The 18,554-nt window shown below is 44.2% G+C and overlaps 1 protein-coding gene across 10 annotated transcripts in view; it reads right to left on the bottom strand.

Annotated features, from left to right (window-relative positions):
• LOC133168388 (RNA-binding protein Musashi homolog 2) overlaps positions 1-18,554 on the bottom strand; it is a 201,697-nt gene that overhangs the window by 173,304 nt on the left and 9,839 nt on the right. For all 10 annotated transcript variants that reach the window (XM_061299922.1, XM_061299928.1, XM_061299923.1 and 7 more), the window contains exon 5: positions 16,571-16,612. In XM_061299922.1, the coding sequence (XP_061155906.1) occupies positions 16,571-16,612 (42 nt within the window). The remainder of the gene's footprint in view (positions 1-16,570; positions 16,613-18,554) is intronic.

The raw sequence follows: 18,554 nt of genomic DNA, 5'->3' as shown, positions 1-18,554 counted from the left end.
TATTACATTACTGCTAAACAAAAATAACTTTAAGAAAGCAATTCGATAATATGAGGAACACCGTGGTTCAGTCTTTAGTGTTCTTTGAAACAATTAAATTCCAGAAAATAATGGGGGGGGGGGGGGGGAATCTTAACACGACTAGTGATGAGGCAGTATGTGACATTAACACCTGCAAAGAACTATCTGAAAATGAATCCACACACGGAATGTTAATTAACTTTACACCAGATCGTAAGTGTAATGGTGATGTAATCATCGCACTATGTTCACATAAAACAATTGAATGAAATTATTAAATTGCTTTAATGACAATTACAATTTCCATTTGGTGGTAACAACTGAGTCCATTTACTAGTCCGATGCTATAAATGCAGTTCGAGATAAACACGCCTACATGTTGGAAAAACAAACAGTTTTAATAGACTTGACAATAACAAACAAATTATATTCATTAGAAATACCCGATGACGTTTAAAACCAGATAATGAGCCTGCAACCGTCTTTGTTCTGCCATCTATTATTCCATGACTATTTGAAACGTGCTTTCAAAACAGTATCACTATAGTTGGCCTTGGTACAATATTAATCACATAATTTGTGCTATTGTAATGATAAGAGAGATGGATGGGCTTGTTCCAGGCAGGAGGCTTGCACAAAGTTAGCACGATGTCTGACTGAGTCCCCCGAGCGAGCAGGTCAATGTCACGAAAACGTAAGCGTTGGGTAACCGTGACAACTGATTCAATCTCTCCCAGATTGTCAATTTCATTACCCTCCAGGCAAAAAAAAAAAAAATCCCATTCCCATAAAATCAGGATTTACATGGTGATATCTGTCAAACTAATCACAATGTCAATTTATTTCTGTATTGACACACACACGCACGCACACACACGCACGCACAGACACGCAGACGCGCACGCACACACGCGCGCACACACACACACACACCTCTGCTTCCGACTAACCCTTGTCACGGTTTTCACATGTTTGTCGCTTCATTAATCAGCAAGAACTATTCCTGTGCGCCTATTCTAGCTTCCTGCAGATTCATCTTCATTTCTGTATACAACTCGCAGATGTGAGTGCAACCTTTCAAACATCACGCTCCATTATTAATGTATTTTAAGTTAAAACAAAATGAACAATACCGTCGTTTATTTTGTTGTTTTTTCCTCTTACTGAAAAAAGCTTATCTTCATTACCAAATGCTTCAAAGCTGTGAACATTTAGTGGCTTCCAGCAGAAAAACACTTGGGGGGTAGGGTAAGCAAACTGTAGGTGGTTTCAATTGCTGGAATATTGTTATCACTTCAGAGCCCAGATGGAACATCAGGTAGAAGACCCAAATCCTCATCCGCAGACCCTGGGACTTGACCTCTTTCTCGTTTTGTATTGGTTCAAAGTGGCGTCGACTTGGCCCTTTTCCTTTTGGGGTCCTCCCTCGTCTCCATTTGTAAGCCTGAGGGAGAGGATACCTGTGACCAAAGGCCAGTAACATGGCAACCGAGTCAAAAGGGCTTCGTGCCTGCTGCGCTGCGGGGGTGCTGGCATTTACTTCCCTGTGTTTCATCCTCAAGGCCCCGAGCTCCACACCGGAGCCCAAAAGAAATCCTTTTTGCTTTTTCAGCTGCCTCCCTCTTCCCACATTAGGGGAACAATATTGCACAAAAAAAAGAAGACGACGACAACTTCCTGTCCTTTTGTCCATTGTGCCGGCTAAAGTTGATGTTTATTGGTCTTCACTGCGAGGTTCCTGCCCGTAAACTCAGGGATTATTTTTGATGGCAAGAACAGTAAAACCCTTATATTTACAAGTATGAATTCAAACACACACATACACACACACACTGACGCACAGACACACACACACACACACTGAGCGCACAACATCGAGTGACCCAATACAACATTTACAGAAAGAGAGGAATTAGAAAATGTTAACATTAGGGTCCCCAGGAGTATTTCATTTCTAACAACATATTCTGCAACACCAAATGCATTTCATCACAGTGGAAGCAAAGGTCTATATTGTAATTTCTGATTAAAGCCCTTATGAGTGGTGGTTACAGAATGAGTGCCTATTTTGCCCAGGTTTGTATTTATAAGATTGTTTTTGGACCTGGCGTATACAATGCAGAATTCATAGTACAGGGTATTACAGATCATACTTTATGGGTGATTAAATAACTATGCTGAATGTGTCAATAATTCATTTTAGCTCGGATCATTATTTCAAATTTTATAACTGCACAACAAATGTGTATTTAATACCAAACGGTATGACAGTATGTGATAGGTTACAAATTACAAACACTGTTCAAGTGAAACAACCGGTTCATAAGAAAATCCTGTTCAAGCCAAGGATTAACAAGTAAAACACGTAAAAGATGTGATTATTGTCTCAGGATCCACTCCCAACTTGCCCTAAGCACATCCTTTGAACAACCCGAGCGCTGGCTTTAAGTATTCTGAGAGTCAATGAAGTTTATGTCGATTATGTGTTTTCAACTAAATTGATTATGATGAGGAGTTAACGCTAACTCTTGCTCTGTGCATTAATTCAGTGCCCTGTTTTAAATCATTCTCATTTCCCTGATTTGCATAAATCCCATGGGGATTCATGATGTATCTTCAGGGAAAAGTAGGCACTAACTCTGCAATCTTTTCAGAGTCCTTCGTGACAGAGAGAAGGAGCCGGCAGAAAGCTCATCGATCAACGACTGGGAAATGCCAAACGTCAAGTACAAGGCGAGTTTTCAATGCAGCTTTCACGGCCGCAAAAGCTACACATCGCTGAACGGTGCTATGAATGAGAAGGCATTCATTGCCACTTGTCCAATTAGGGGAAAAAAAAAAGACAAGCAGCCTCTTAGTTCGAAACAGAAATGCTATGATAAATAAATGTTGAAAGAAGAAAATACTGGTCAACAGAAATAGCATAAAATATGGGAAGGGAGAGAGCAAATTGATTATCGCAAATTATTTTTTACAATTGATTAATCGTTTGGATATCTTTTTTGGTGTTAAGTTGTCCAATTGCTCACATGTTCATATTGACAACAGTACTTATTGTCCAGTCTGTCATCCTCCATGAAAGCAGATTGATTCTTTTTCCTTTGAAAAAACAAAGCTCAACATTTTTGCCTCTGAATAATGGGAATGGGACAACTGGTTGATTTTAACGATGAGCAGCACAAGTTGAGCGCTACCGTTCTTGTCCTTTAATGTTTGATTCAACAGGGAGACTCCAATCAAGTGAGAAGCATGAAAGATTTTTCTTCTTGCATGTAGCCAATTCTTGAATATGAGCTGTCGATGCAGAATGCAGATAAACAAAATTGCCTTATATTCAGCACAAAGGCTTTTCAGTGCTTTTAGGCAGGGTGGTTGGGGATGGGGGGTAAATATCAGAAGGACTGACCATACAGCAGATAGCAGCACTATGAATCCATGCAGCGAGCTAACTAATTACCCGCCATCTCTGAGAAATGTGCAGTGCAGCAGTGGAGGGGGCACTGCAGGATGCCACTTCACTATTCCAGCCTTCATATTCAACATAAGCAAGAGGCAAATGAGAGGCTAGAGAGGATAAATGGGCAGTATTACTGGCAACAGGCTGATAAGAAGACAAGAGACCGAGTAAAAAGAGAAGAAGGACAAAGACTGGTATTCTGTCCAAGCCATTACCTTTCTGTTGGAGACAGCAAAGTAAGCAATGTTTGGTGAATTAATCTATCAATATATGTACTACATGGAACGAGGCAAAAAAAGACACTGCATGGGAATTACAAATCCCTGCAAGTCGTCATGGTTTACACCTGACGTATCTTCATACATCATTTGCTCTCCGAGGTACGTATTGTTATGAGCACATTACGATGAGCAATGTACAGTCAAACTTTGTGGGGAATAGTTAGAGCATTTGGTCAATAGTTCTTTAAAGTATCAAATATTCCTACAGAGAGAAGATGGGTTTTTAGAGTCGATTGAACACTAATATCAGAATAAACATTAGCCCCGCAATCTCTTGTGCGATATCCATCCACCTACCGCAGCAGTCGCAAATAATGAGCCATGTGGAAAGCTCAATATATGTATTCTTTCACGGACAGTAAGGTAGAAATACACATCACAGAGCACAATGGTGATTCAAAACATTTTTGTGCATCCATGTTTAGGTGCTACATCTGAGGACATGCCACATCGCTACTCAAAAGCCAGAGAAGGTTTTGTCTGAAAGCTCTCCACAGTGGCCGCGCTTCAAATGGCCAAGATGCTTTAATCTCATGAAGCACACACAACTCAGATGAGCTGAAATGATGGGCGGCGACTGCCTGTTTAAATTCAGTCGTCAGAGAAAAGAATGTGGCCACTGACATTTAATGGATAATAGAACTGAGAACGGGAATAGTTATGCCAGTAAAAGAGACAAAGGGGAAACGGGAAAGTCTCGCACGACCTCACGTTTTTCAGAGAGCTAAATAAAAGATGATAAATATGGATTATAGTGGCCTGGTCTTTTTTCTTTCTAGTCCCAGAAATGTGTCTCTAAATTTAGCATCAGATTTATCGGACAACTGCAATCCAGGGAGGAGAGGACTTGGGTATAGTGAAAGAAAAATACAGAGTAAAGGTTGAAAGATATCTAAGAGACAGGTGCGGCAGACAAAAAGATTGAAGGGCGGGGAAAGGTGCCATTGTCCGGGTGAGTCTGTCCATCACTTGCCACTTTTAGAATGAAAATACATCTCTACTAATATCCACCAGTCAAACACACATGCGCGCGCGCACGCACACACACACCAGCAGCAGCAGCAGCAGAGGAGAAAGAGATGTGAATTCCAATTAAGGTAGGGATATTAAAAGACTGCTACAGTTTTCAAAATAAAGTAGATAAAGACTCCAATACCTTAACTCATTCACTGCCAGCCCAGGTCAAATGGATTTTTGACGTCTATAGCCGTCTATGGCAGTGAATGAGTTGAGAACAGTAGATAAAGGAGGGAAGAAAGACAGATTCATTTACACATAATGCGTAAGATCCCATTCAACCTAACAACAGAACAAAAGATCAGCCATTTTTGCAACATTTTCCCTGAATGTCAACTAATTGTACTCTATAAGGGAAGACTCTTAATATGTGAAGACTGTCAACCAGTTCAGGATGTACGTACCTAACATGATGTCAGCCTGGAAGAAAACTCTGGGCTGGCTGGAAATTAAAGACTGGTGTTTATTACCGTACACGCATTTATTTCATAGCCCAGGAGAAATTAACTAGTCCAATATGAAGTTTTTTCGTTCTCAACACCTACAGATGTTTTTATGCTCTGTATGACCCGACTAACTAACTAAGCTGTCATATTCACAGAAGCTAATCAAAGTCCATGTAGTGCATATGCGGATTAGGTTACATCAATTTAAAAAAATAAAAATAATGAGCGCGGAAGGTGAACATCATTTGGACCAATATAAATGCAAAGAGCCCATAAGGTCAAAGTTGGACTAATTAAAAGTGCTATAAAATTGTCTGGCGCAGTAAAATTGCTGCATGTAGCAATCAATTAGAAATCACGAGATGGCGTTGGGCAGTCGCAGCCAGGAAATGAATCTGTCAACATGTTTCAATATTGTCTGATAACACAAAGAAAATTAAGTTACAAAATAGCTCTTTACAAGCTAGACTTGACTTGCTCATGCATTGAGTCAGTTTGATTACCGTTTTTTTCCGTGTATAATGCGCGAAATTTAGCTAGTTTATTGTCCTAAAATCTGGGGTGCGCATTATACATGGGTACAATTTTTAAAAAATATATTTTTTTTAATTTTTTTTTTTTTTTTTTAAGAAAATCATGGTACAACAAAAACAACAACAGGACTGACCGACAAAGACATGGAACAAAAAGACAGGGTGACATTACCAAAGACAGGAACAGAAACCAAACAGACCTCATGACAGTAACACATGCAATGATCCGACGGTGAGCGAGGGGCAGGCAGGACTTAAATACAAAACACTTTACATTGATTGAGGTGACACAGGAAGGCAGGGGCGACGCGAACAGAAACTATGGCAACCTAGACACATAGCAAAACTGGAGACGAGACCTGACAAATCTCCCTCGAAATAAAACTTGAAATCACCTTTCTTCTTGTTTGTTGTCAATCGCGCATCGCATTCAGCCATCCTGCCCAACACACTTAGTCAGTAAAATTCATAATTGACGACACATCGTTTGAGGCGATGGTGCAATCCTTGATGGTGTGTTATTGTCAAATAGTTTGTTTTTTAATCTCCATCGCGGAGCGGACGTCATACGGAGGCAATATGATTGCGCATGCGCACTATGGATCCGATGCGCAGAACGGATGCGCAAGACACGTCAGCTATATAAAGAGCGAGAGTTGTTTTCTTCCTATTAGTTTCAATTCACAGTTTAATGAGCAGTTTCAATCAGCAAATAACAAAATGCGTATTACAGGTAATATTTTATTTCACAACACTTTGCCTTGTTCCTTTCGTCTCTGCTGTTCACTTCAAACACGCTCCATACGACCGCAATGCTTTCGTAGCAGACGCTTGCTCGATCACCTGCTCGTTTGCTGTCACAATGTACCCTACACAAATCCGAAACATTTGTTGCGGCTCCGAGTCACGACGAGGGGCAAGTTTTGGTTTCCAAGGGTGTTTTTATTCCTCTTCAACGTTTCTCCCATACAGAGCCGCCTTTTTCACGTCCGCACTGATCGCGGTGGTGCCTTTACGGGCAGTCGGAGAAATCAACGCCAACAAAAAAAATTACATACAGCCTAGTTAAGACCATACCAAAGACTATACTAAAAATGGGACCCATTGCCTCCCTGCGTGTGTGACGATCATTGGGACTTAAAAAAAAAAAAAAAAAAATTAATTAATTAAAAAAATTGGGTGCGTATTATACATGGGTACAGGCTTTTTTCCAGCATCAACATGCCATTTTTAGGGTGCGTATTATACACGGAAAAAAACAGTATTTCCTATTATCCTCTACTTTTCAGGAGGAACACAAAAATTAGGCTCTTTGTGGGTTTGTTTGTCAAGTGGAGCAAATTACAAGATATTTGCTGCTAACAAGTCTTCGGGAGAACAAAAATTGCATTTGCCGCATGTTACCGTAGCACCAGCAATATTGTAATGCATTTTGTAGGCAAGTATGCTACCACAGCTGTGGCACACCTGCCCAGAAAATAAAAAAATAAAAAAGATTGATTGATTGAATGAATGGAATATATTACCCGTCGATGTGATAGTGCCTGGTGTCAATCACAGTCAATTAAATTTGATCATCTCACTTTAAAAGCAATGAGCTCTCCACCATGTAGCACAGACTGTTTCACCATAAATGAGTCCAAACGGCCGGCCTTACAAAATTCTCAGAACAGACAAGAGGAAAAAGAAAAATGTTGACATGCTCAGTTTTGAGCGGAGAATGTAAGATGATGAAAATGTGCTGGCAAGTCAAAAGATATCTAATTTCAACTTTCAAATCATGTTACTTGGAATGGATAATGTGGCATAATTACTTCATTTATGAATTTGCCGCAATTAAAATGGCTGCATTGAAGTCCTACAGTGCCGAGAAGATTCCTTTTTTTTTTTAACACTGTGCCTGGCATTTAGAATAAATGGTTATAGATTATAATTGGCACGGTTACACATTCGCGGGAGCTGGTTTAAACCCGTTGTGAAGGAAACGTAGAATATTTGTTTGTCCATGATAAACACTGTTAATTCCGAAATTAAACATCACCTACCAGCCTGTTGTGAATCTACTCGTGTTGATTTTACAGCGAAAGAACAACACAGGATAACGATGTCTAATTCTTAAAATCAAACAGCAAACATTGCTTTGTTCTATTTGGTTATTTTGGGAAACATTAGCTGTCGTTCATGTATCAAGTAATGAAGGCATTTTAGAAAATTTTCAGCAACAAATACTTTGGCTCAAGTTAACTGAGTGATGACAATACTGATTTTTTTTTTTTGTATCACAATATTACTTTGTCCCCTCCGTGAGTCGTCACCTTATCGTGGTGGAGGGGTTTGCGTGCCCCTATGATCCTAGGAGCCATGTTGTCTGGGGCTTCATGCTCCTGGTAGGGTCACCCATGGCAAACGGGTCCTAGGTGAGGGGCCAGACAAAGCACGGCTCACACGAGCCCCTTATGACGAACAAAATATATGGATCTCGTTTTCCCTCGCCCGGACGCGGGTCACCGGGGCCCCCCTCTGGAGCCTGGCCTGGAGGCGGGGCTCGAAGGCGAGCGTCTGGTGGCCGGGCCTTCGCCCATGGGGCCCGGCTGGGCACAGCCCGAAAAGGAAACGTGGGTCCCCCTTCCCATGGGCTCACCACCTGTGGGAGGGGCCAAAGGGGTCGGGTCCAGTGCGAGCTGGGCGGGGCCAAAGGCAGGGACCTTGGCGGTCTGATCCCCGGCTGCAGAGGCTGGCTCTTGGGACATGGAATGTCACCTCTCTGGCTGGAAAGGAGCCCGAGCTGGTGTGCGAGGCAGAAAAGTTCCGACTAGATATAGTCGGACTTGCCTCCACGCACAGGGTTCCGGTACAAGCCCTCTCGAGAGGGGCTGGATTGTCTTCCACTCTGGAGTTGCCCACGGTGAGAGGCGTCGAGCAGGTGTGGGTATACTTATTGCCCCCCGGCTGGGCGCCTGCACATTGGGGTTCACCCCGGTGAACGAGAGGGTAGCCTCCCTCCGCCTTCGGGTGGGGGGACGGGTCCTGACTGTTGTTTGTGTCTAAGCACCAAACGGAAGCTCAGAGTACCCACCCTTCTTGGGGTCCCTGGAGGAAGTGCTGGAGAGCGCTCCTTCTGGGGACTCCATCGTTCTACTGGGTGACTTCAATGCTCACGTGGGCAATGACAGTGAGACCTGGAAGGGCGTGATTGGGAGGAACGGCCCCCCCGACCTGAACCCGAGCGGTGTTCTATTGTTGGACTTCTGTGCTCGACACGGATTTTCTATAATGAACACCATGTTCAAACATAAGGGTGTCCATGTGGGCACTTGGCACCAGGACACCCTAGGCTGCAGTTCGATGATCGACTTTGTAGTCGTGTCATCGGATTTGCGGCCGCATGTTTTGGACACTCGGGCGAAGAGAGGGGCGGAGCTGTCAACTGATCACCACCTGGTGGTGGGTTGGCTCAGATGGTGGGGGAAGATGCCGGTCCGACCCGGCCGACCCAAACGCTCTGTGAGGGTCTGCTGGGAACGTCTGGCGGAATCCCCTGTCAGGAAGAGCTTCAACTCCCACCTCCGGCAGAGCTTTTTCCACGTCCCGGGGGAGGCGGGGGACATTGAGTCCGAGTGGACCTTGTTCCGCGCCTCCATTGTTGAGGCGGCCGACCGGAGCTGTGGCCGTAAGGTCATTGGTGCCTGTTGTGGCGGCAATCCCCGAACCCGCTGGTGGACACCGGTGGTAAGGGATGCCGTCAAGCTGAAGAAGGAGTCCTATGGGGCCGTTTTGGCCTGCGGGACTCGGGAGGCAGCTGACAGGTACCGGGTGGCCAAGCGGAACGCGGCTTCGGCGGTTGCTGAGGCAAAAACCCGGACGTGGGAGGAGTTTGGCGAGGCCATGGAGAATGACTTCCGGACGGCTTCAAGGAATATCTGGTCCACCATCCGGCGTCTCAGGAGGGGGAAGCAGTGCAACGTCAACACTGTTTACAGTGGAGATGGCGTGCTGCTGACCTCGACTCGGGACGTCATGTGTCGGTGGGGAGAAAACTTCGAAGACCTCCTCAATTCCACCGACACGCCTTCCATTGTGGAAGCAAGGCCTGGGGACTCTGAGGCGGACTCTCCAATCTCTGGGGTCGAAGTCACTGAGGTAGTTAAAAAAACTCCTCGGTGGCAAGGCCTTGGGGGTGGATGAGATCCGCCCGGATTTCTTAAGGGCTCTGGATGTTGTGGGGCTGTCATGGCTGACACGTCTCTACAACATCGCGTGGACATCAGGGACAGTGCCTCTGGATTGGCAGACTGGGGTGGTGGTTCCCCTCTTTAAGAAGGGGGACCGGAGGGTGTGTTCCAATTACAGGGGAATTACACTCCTCAGCCTCCCTGGTAAGGTCTATTCAGGGGTGCTGGAGAGGAGGGTCCGTCGAGAGGTCGAACCTCGTATTCAGGAGGAACAGTGTGGCTTTCGTCCTGGCCGTGGAACAGTGGACCAGCTCTTCACCCTCAGCAGGATCCTCGAGGGTGCATGGGAGTTCGCCCAACCAGTCCACATGTGTTTTGTGGACTTGGAGAAGGCGTTTGACCGTGTCCCTCGGGAGGTTCTGTGGGGGGTGCTTTGGGAGTACGGGGTACCGAGCCAACTGATAAGGGCGGTTCGGTCCCTGTATCACCGATGCCAGAGTTTGGTCCGCATTTCCGGCAGTAAGTCGGATTCGTTCCCAGTGAGGGTTGGACTCCGCCAAGGCTGCCCTTTGTCACCAATTCTGTTCATAATTTTTATGGACAGAATTTCTAGGCGCAGCCGAGGCGTTGAGGGTGTCCGGTTTGGGGACCTCAGCATCGCGTCTCTGCTTTTTGCAGACGATGTGGTGCTGTTGGCTTCTTCAGGCCGTGATCTCCAGCTCTCACTGGAGCGGTTCGCAGCCGAGTATGAAGCGGTCGGGATGAGGGTCAGCACCTCCAAATCCGAGTCCATGGTCCTCGATCGGAAAAGGGTGGAATGCCCTCTCCGGATTGGGGATGAGATCCTGCCCCAAGTGGAGGAGTTTAAGTATCTTGGGGTCTTGTTCACGAGTGAGGGGAGGATGGAGCGCGAGATCGACAGGCGGATCGGTGCAGCGTTAGCAGTAATGCGGACTCTGTGCCGGTCCGTCGTGGTAAAGAGAGAGCTGAGCCAAAAGGCAAAGCTCTCAATTTACCAATCGATTTACGCCCCTACCCTCACCTATGGTCACGAGCTATGGGTCGTGACCGAAAGAACGAGATCCCGGATACAAGCGGCCGAAATGAGTTTTCTCCGCAGGATGTCCGGGCTCTCCCTTAGAGATAGGGTGAGAAGTTCGGTCACCCGGGAGAGACTGAGTAGAGTCGCTGCTCCTCCACGTTGAGAGGAGCCAGATGAGGTGGCTCGGGCATCTCATCAGGATGCCTCCTGGACGCCTCCCTGGGGAGGTGTTCCGGGCATGTCCCACCGGTAGGAGACCCCGGGGACGACCCAGGACGCGCTGGAGAGACTATGTCTCTCAGCTGGCCTGGGAACGCCTTGGGATCCCCCGGGATGAGCTAGATGAAGTGGCTGGGGAGAGGGAAGTCTGGGAGTCCCTCCTGAAGCTGCTGCCCCCGCGACCCGACCCCGGATAAGCGGAAGAAGATGGATGGATTGAATATTACTTTGTAATGCTTGAATATTCTTTGCATTACATATCTGTGTATTTATCTTTGCTAAGACTGTCCCACTCATTTTTTTCATTGACATTTCCCACAGCTGGTATATTGCTTCTACATGGCCATTTTTTTTGTCCTGAATTAAATTAAGTGCAGGATCCCATCTCTGGGCCAAGCAAATCAACAAATACAAACTGTGGCAGGCCAACGTGAGAACATGACACAAATGTATACAGATGATAAAAAATGATGTAGATGACATTGCCTGCGATGAAAAATTAATGGCATGAGCCAACATGTCAGCAGTAAAATGGTGAATGATGTGTGAAAGATAAAGGTCACAGATGAGGACCGCAACATTATGTCGGGAAACAGCCAAGCTCTTTAGCGCCCTGCGTTGATCCGGTAATATACTATTAAGTCTCTTTCTCAACATATATCATTTTTATCCTCAAGTGACATATGTTTGACAAAAAAATTATTTGTTTTCTTTTTAGTGGAAGGGGAAATACGCCCTATTGCAGGCTGAGGAATTCCAGCGATGTCCTCCTGGAATGTGAGGCAACACCGTCTGTGCGCTTGCATATCCTTCCCGCCTAAGCTCCGCTGCTCATTACTAACAAGCCAATGCACATGCCTGTCATCGGGACAGTTTGGTAGCTATTAAACAATGGCTGACTGCGCGGACCTCTGTCGGAGGAGAACTGCTTAAGCAGCTCCTGCTTCAGATACAAACGGTAAAAATAGGCTCTGAAAGGTCCTCGGCTTAAATGTCTAAAAGCTAATAGTACGACTAACAAATTTGTACAAAAATACGACAGAGAGACATCCCTGGGTAGCGGTTGCTCCGATTTTCAAACAATCCATTAAACTTGTGTTTCACAGCCTATTTTAATGTTTTGGTATCAGTGTGGGTACAAGAAGGGCATTTGAAAAGAGGTCCTTCAAGACCATGCCCTCTTCTGTGCTGCTTAGGCCTCTATCCTGGCTGCATCACTGTCCTCGTAACTGTCAGTCAGCATCAGGTTTAGCAGTGCCAGGCTCCAGCACAGCTCTCGGCCCTCTCTGCCCTGCCAGCACTTGCCTGCCTGCCTCCTGCCATTGGTAAGCATTGTAAGAGCGCCTCATTCCCCAAGAAAACCTAATTACTCTCCACCAGCAACCAAGGAGATCACAGCAAAAGGTAGGCTGCACAAAGAAGAATCGCACAAATGTGTATTCCGCTTACAAGAGATCTGGCAATTATTCATCAAGGAAACAGTAAGTCGCGTTCACAATTTGCACAATCTATCTCCCAATAGAGGATTTAATAAAAAGAGCACAATACGTTGTGAAAACACACAAAAAGAACATGCATGAATCAAGTGCTTTGACTACCCCGGTAACTGGGTCACTCTGTTGGCAATTGTGTTTGACCACCAAACAGTCATTCATTTGTTTGCGCTTTGTCCCATTTTTCATCTGGAGCAGTGCCACTGTGAACGCAAATGAACGGAAAAAGGTCAGGGACTTAAAAGGCAACACTTTGACACAGAGGCTGCAACCACCATCCAGATTGGCATAGCGTAAAATCACTAAAATACTCTGGTATCCTTCAAATAACTACATGGACAAATTCATACTAACGGGGTCTTTACATTACAATTGTGAAATGAAAAAAACATGGCTACCCGAGTGGGTACAGCGCAGCGGCTCAGATTGTAAGGACTCAGATTTGATGGTCACAGGTGAACTATTGCCGACAAAACATGAAAACTGCTACGGGTTCTTGGAGAGAGCCTTGAGCTCCGTCAAGGGTGACCCTGCCGCTAAACCCCCGACTGCTGTTGCAAGCAACACACCTACAGAATTTAGGGACTGGCACCAAAAGTACTGAATTAGATCAACTCGGTCGAGGGCCACTAGAAGTAGTACGCTGGTTCCCAAAATTGGAAATTAAACATCTACAGCCTTACAGTCGCACTTTGAGTACAACAGATAACAAATTTGAATCAACTTAAAATGACCAAGATCGGACTGACAGACTTAGCGATGCACATGGGCCATATCAGAGTGTGAAGCCACACTCCTTGTTTCATCCTTCATCTCACAGGGAGTTTATGGACAATCTGTTTGTGAGAGGGGCATGACAAAGCACCGGCTTGTGTTTGGCATGTCTTCCCTCATTGCGAACTGCCTCTTGGTTACAATCGGGTATGTAAAACCCATTTGAGATCCCATTTATCCAGAGAAATACAAGCAAAGTCTATTCTGCGTGGGACAGCTTGGTTATTTGCCGTCTGACATATCGCCTGAAATGTGATGTCAAGTTTGTCGAAGAACACTGCATTCATTTTGTTACTCTGGGTGTGCATGTGCAGCCGGAATGGCGTGGAATATGCAAGGTCTAATTAAAACTATCCTGCTATACATGACAAATATCTGGGAGGGCTCATTGTCAAGCTGAACAAAAGAAACTGATATAGCACTCTCTTCTTCATTGAGGACTTTTGTCCTTGATTATTCTTTCAGACTCATGCAGCTGTGGAGAACCGGGAAGCTGGTGCTTTTAATAAACGCCCCGAGACATTCAAAGGGCCTGGCAGCCACTGTGGTTTCATTTAGCCAGCAGTGAGCTGTGTCATTTAAAATAAGGATCATTTGGAGAGGAGGGATATCATCATGCTAAATCTAGATCAAACAACAGAGCAAGGTGTTCGACTGGATTTACAAAGCGGTGTAATCCGAAAAGAAGTGCTTGAGAGCGTAATAGACAGTAGCCGAGTAAGGTATTGAGAGATCAAGTGAGACAGGAAGTGGCATATCAAATATACATGCACATAGACATGAGCCTTTGTGTGGAACATACACTCAGGGGACAGATAGTATATTTACCTCTCACGGCATTGTTATTAGAATTTATTTAAATGTAAGGCTTGGCTCTCTTGAACCACACTCCACCGGATAGTCTTTTTTAAAATCAATCATAAGCAAGCAGTCCTAGAGACTGGGAGTGAAGAGACTAGTCAATTTGCCAGTCATAGAAAATGTGCGCAATATCGAGAGGAAATGAAATGGATACAAATGCGTGGAACGAAACAGTAGAACTAAGACATAGCTGCCAGCCATGCGGCTTTGACTGTCTGCCGTTAAAAGGGAAGCCGCAGTCACAGGTGTCAGCCTGGAGTAAAATATAGGACAGCGCTTAGACGTTACATCATTGAACTACCTCAATCAATGTACAAGCATGCTTAGCCTTTCTCCTCACTGACAAAACATACAGCTTAACAGGTGACAAGGGGTCTTCAAATAAAACCAAACCATTTCAGAGAGTGCTGTCACAGCGGTCTCCATTAAGGTCGCAGACAGTCTTCGTTGTGCATGCCAAAATCTCCATGAAACAACAACAACCGGAAGAAACTTGCAAGGAAAGGTTTACACCCATTGCTCTCAAAAATGATGCTGCTATCTCCTTTCATTTTCATAACAAGCCATCACAACTCATCTCCGACTCAAGTGGCCACAGTCCCACTGGCAATTAAAATAATGCTGCGATCCGCCATTATTGCGTGTGACTACGGTGGAAAACCAAAGCGGCAAGCGCGGCAGAAATGACACCTCCTGTCGAAGGGAGAATTCGGAGCAATAATTTGTAGTATTGAATAAAGAGGCATGCCTAACTACTTATGGGAGCATCAACACAGCATAGAAGTGAATCGCTGGCACTTATATTTACTTTGAGAGAATAGAAACTGATTACGTAGACGTGCCATAAATCACATGCTCATGTCTTGGCACTGAGCCAGAGGTGTGTGCAGCTACTCCTTGTAGCTAGCCCAATATGTAGTATATTTTTAAGACGTGTGATGTCAAAGACAAACCAGCTAAGCCAGAAAATATGACTTCACAACTGGACTTTAGTCTGTCAGTGGCGGCGTCTTTCCTCAGAGTTGAAGCACCCGTGTGTTTGGTCACAGGGAACAATGGTGTCTGATACAAGTTGTTTTTCCTCTGATCCCGGTGCAAACACCTTCACTTGTTTACAGCCGAATGTCCTCCGTGTTCACCTTCACTTCCTGTCTGTTTCCAGCGATCGTCTACATGCTGTACATAATGCAGCGTTTTAGCCTAATGCAGTATTGTCGGGGTTAGCCATGAGGTCATTGTTAGCGGTGAGAACATTAGCGCCGATTGGTCTCGATTTTGATTCCCGAGGCCTGTATCGCTCATGCACCTGTCGAGTGCAGCTCCTTCAAACCCGAAAGGGGTCAATCCAAGCCAAAGCTCAGAGCAGCCAAGCGGGCAAGCAAAGAATACAGACTCAAACAGGGCAAAAGAATTTAAAAAGCAAAATATGTGATGCAGAGTGAAGAAAATCTCCCAGACATTTCTAACTGGATTGTGAATCCAAATTCCCAATAGTAAAGCATAAAAGTGCTCCACTACACTCTTGTGTGCGAAAGCTTTTGCCATGGTGGTGTGAAAGGGCATGTCAACAAAGCGCCGCAGCACCATCTGCACACGTTGCATATTTAATTGTCAAGAGAGATGCTCAAGACCGGCAATCAAGAGAAAAGATAATATGCATCAGGAACAACAGCCCCGGTGTGATTACAGTTTTGTCTCCATGCTAATTGTGACGTCTGCACACGGGCGGCCGGAACTGAAGATATTTCGAAATCACTTATGTCAATCTATCCTCTTTATGAAAAACAGTGACAGCAAACATACTTTCCCATTTGTCAGTAAAGCAGACAATTTCTTACTCATTAAATCTCCTTATAGCAGGCCATTCATGCAATCAAAAAGCCACCAAAGCCGCACATTTTAGACAGGACATTGTCTGCATTCGACTTTCATAAGCTTTTTTTGTCACAACAAAGTCAAACGACGGCTGCACGTTTGTCTCCAAATGCAAATAAATCCAAAATGGTTTTATTTCTACACAATGGCATGATGGGGGGCATGAAAACAGTGACGATAAAAAGAAGAGATATTTTTAAATGTGCAGAGCAGAAACAATGTGAGAACAATGGAGCCAGACGAGGTATTTCTCTAAAGCAAACAGACAAGCGCTGCCTCTTTGAATCTGCTGTGCGGGTGCAGAAAATTAGGTACGGTGCTGACACCAGACATAATCATTTTCTTCGAGGAGACCCGGTGACCAATTTATTTTTCTTACCTTAGGCTGGGCGCGACGTGGAAAGGCAACCTTAGGATCAATCTGGGGAAAGAAAAAAAAAAGAAACGGGAATGTCAAGATATTTTAAAAACATCACATTGAGATTTTCTAATCCCACATAAATACAATAAGTGCAATCGGTCACATGATTGACTCCAGTTTGCAGAGGAATAAAAATGGGCATTTTGAAAACAACAAATTCATTATTCAATAGATTGTGGCTTTTTACTAACTAATCAAAGCATTTAAAGGTTCGTACACGCTTGCATAATCAACAGGCACATGGTCTGCTTTTAAAAGTCAAAAGCCTTTTGTTAAACTAAATCTGCATTCAAAATGGAATTACCCATATTGCAAATTAAGTGCACATGAAGGGCAAAACATGAACAGCAAGGTTTTGTTAGGGTTTTTTTTACATCATAAATAACTAAATAAGATGATTATTACTCCACTTTGTTGTCCATACTGCTGAAGGCAAGGCTTACTTGAATTGGCTATGAGAAGGTTGATCAATAAAATGTTGATACACTTCCTCCGTCTGTTGTTTTTGCTTAACTGGTTGGAGGTTAACATTTGCAGCAAGTACTAGGCCCATTTATTCAATTTATACTACAGCCAGTATGCAAATCAAACTACCATTTTATTTGACTTTTGAACAAGTTCTTTTAATTTACAGAGAAATGAACAAGCTCTCTGATGACGCATTTTAAGTTATCTGCGATAGGTGAGAATCTGTAATAGCGGTTCGCAAAACCACATGACCTGCATAACTTTTGCATTTTAAGAATCATTAGCTGCCCCATGCGGTCTTTTATATTGATAATTTGCTGGCCAAGTCTCCCTAATTACGATCCACGTCAACGCTCAATTGATGGAGCTCCTTTGTCATGTAAAATACATTAATTGGAGTGGCCAATGAACCATTTGGGGGGAGAAGAAAAATCATATTCATTACTGCTGATCAGTGTCTAACAATATCCGTACAAGGGGTGGGAATAATATCGATTCATTGTTCGTTAAGAAGTTAGTCGATTGTGTAGAATTGACTGTTGATTAATCATCTATTATTCGGCCTAATACAACCATGTCATCAAAAGTCGAATCCCAAACATTGAGAAAGGTATTCTCTTATCGCATTTGAAGAAAACAAATAATGTTAATTTTCCATACATAAGGAAATGTAGTCAAACGCCCAATTCTTGCTCTGGATAATAGTTTATGCCGGACCTGTCAGTTGATGTGGTCGCATGCAAAATGTTCAAGTAAAAATAAATAAATGTAAATACGGAGGTCAGCCACAACAGCCATAGTTTGACTAGCCGTAGTTATTAGAGTGGAGAATCGCCGCTACTCTGACCAGGAATTACTGATTGAATATGACACGGAGAAAATGAGAATCCCAGGCTGGTGACGCCTCCAAATAACAAGCAGGATGCATCAGATGAGCATGTTTGCCCATCTTGTGCTTGTTATGTTATTAGCTTAATTTTTCCCATTAATTTCACTGGCATGAAGGTATGTCACTCTGGGAAGTGGCATGGGGGTGGGGTGGTCTCATCAACCTTGCACTGATAATAAATCACACAGCAATGTCATTCTAAATGCATAGCAATGAATTTCTCCAAGATACACGGCGTGTCTTTTCTTTCCACTTGTATTATGTTTCCCAGTTTGCTTGTTATTTGGAACTATTTGCCGTTACCGAAGCCAATTCTAACCGTTCATAAAAGTTATTCCTTTGGTGCAGATGGATCCATTTAAGAAATGCGTACCCTGCTGGGGAAAAACTGCAGAACAAAAATGAAGGCAAGAAGCATCTGTGTAGCTCAATTAAGCCAAGGAGACCGACTACGTTTTAATGTCTTTGAAGGGAAAGCATGATGCGCTTTGTCATTGCCATCATTTCTGCCAGTCTGGGTTATTACCGTTATCTCTGAAAATCGGGTCAGAATGAGAAAGGAATTCAATAACACCCGAGTATGGA

The sequence above is a fragment of the Syngnathus typhle genome, linkage group LG15 (assembly GCF_033458585.1).
Source record: "Syngnathus typhle isolate RoL2023-S1 ecotype Sweden linkage group LG15, RoL_Styp_1.0, whole genome shotgun sequence".
In the NCBI taxonomy this organism is placed as follows: domain Eukaryota; kingdom Metazoa; phylum Chordata; class Actinopteri; order Syngnathiformes; family Syngnathidae; genus Syngnathus; species Syngnathus typhle.
Note: the sequence above shows the minus strand (reverse complement) of the source record. Positions and strands in the feature narration are given on the sequence as shown.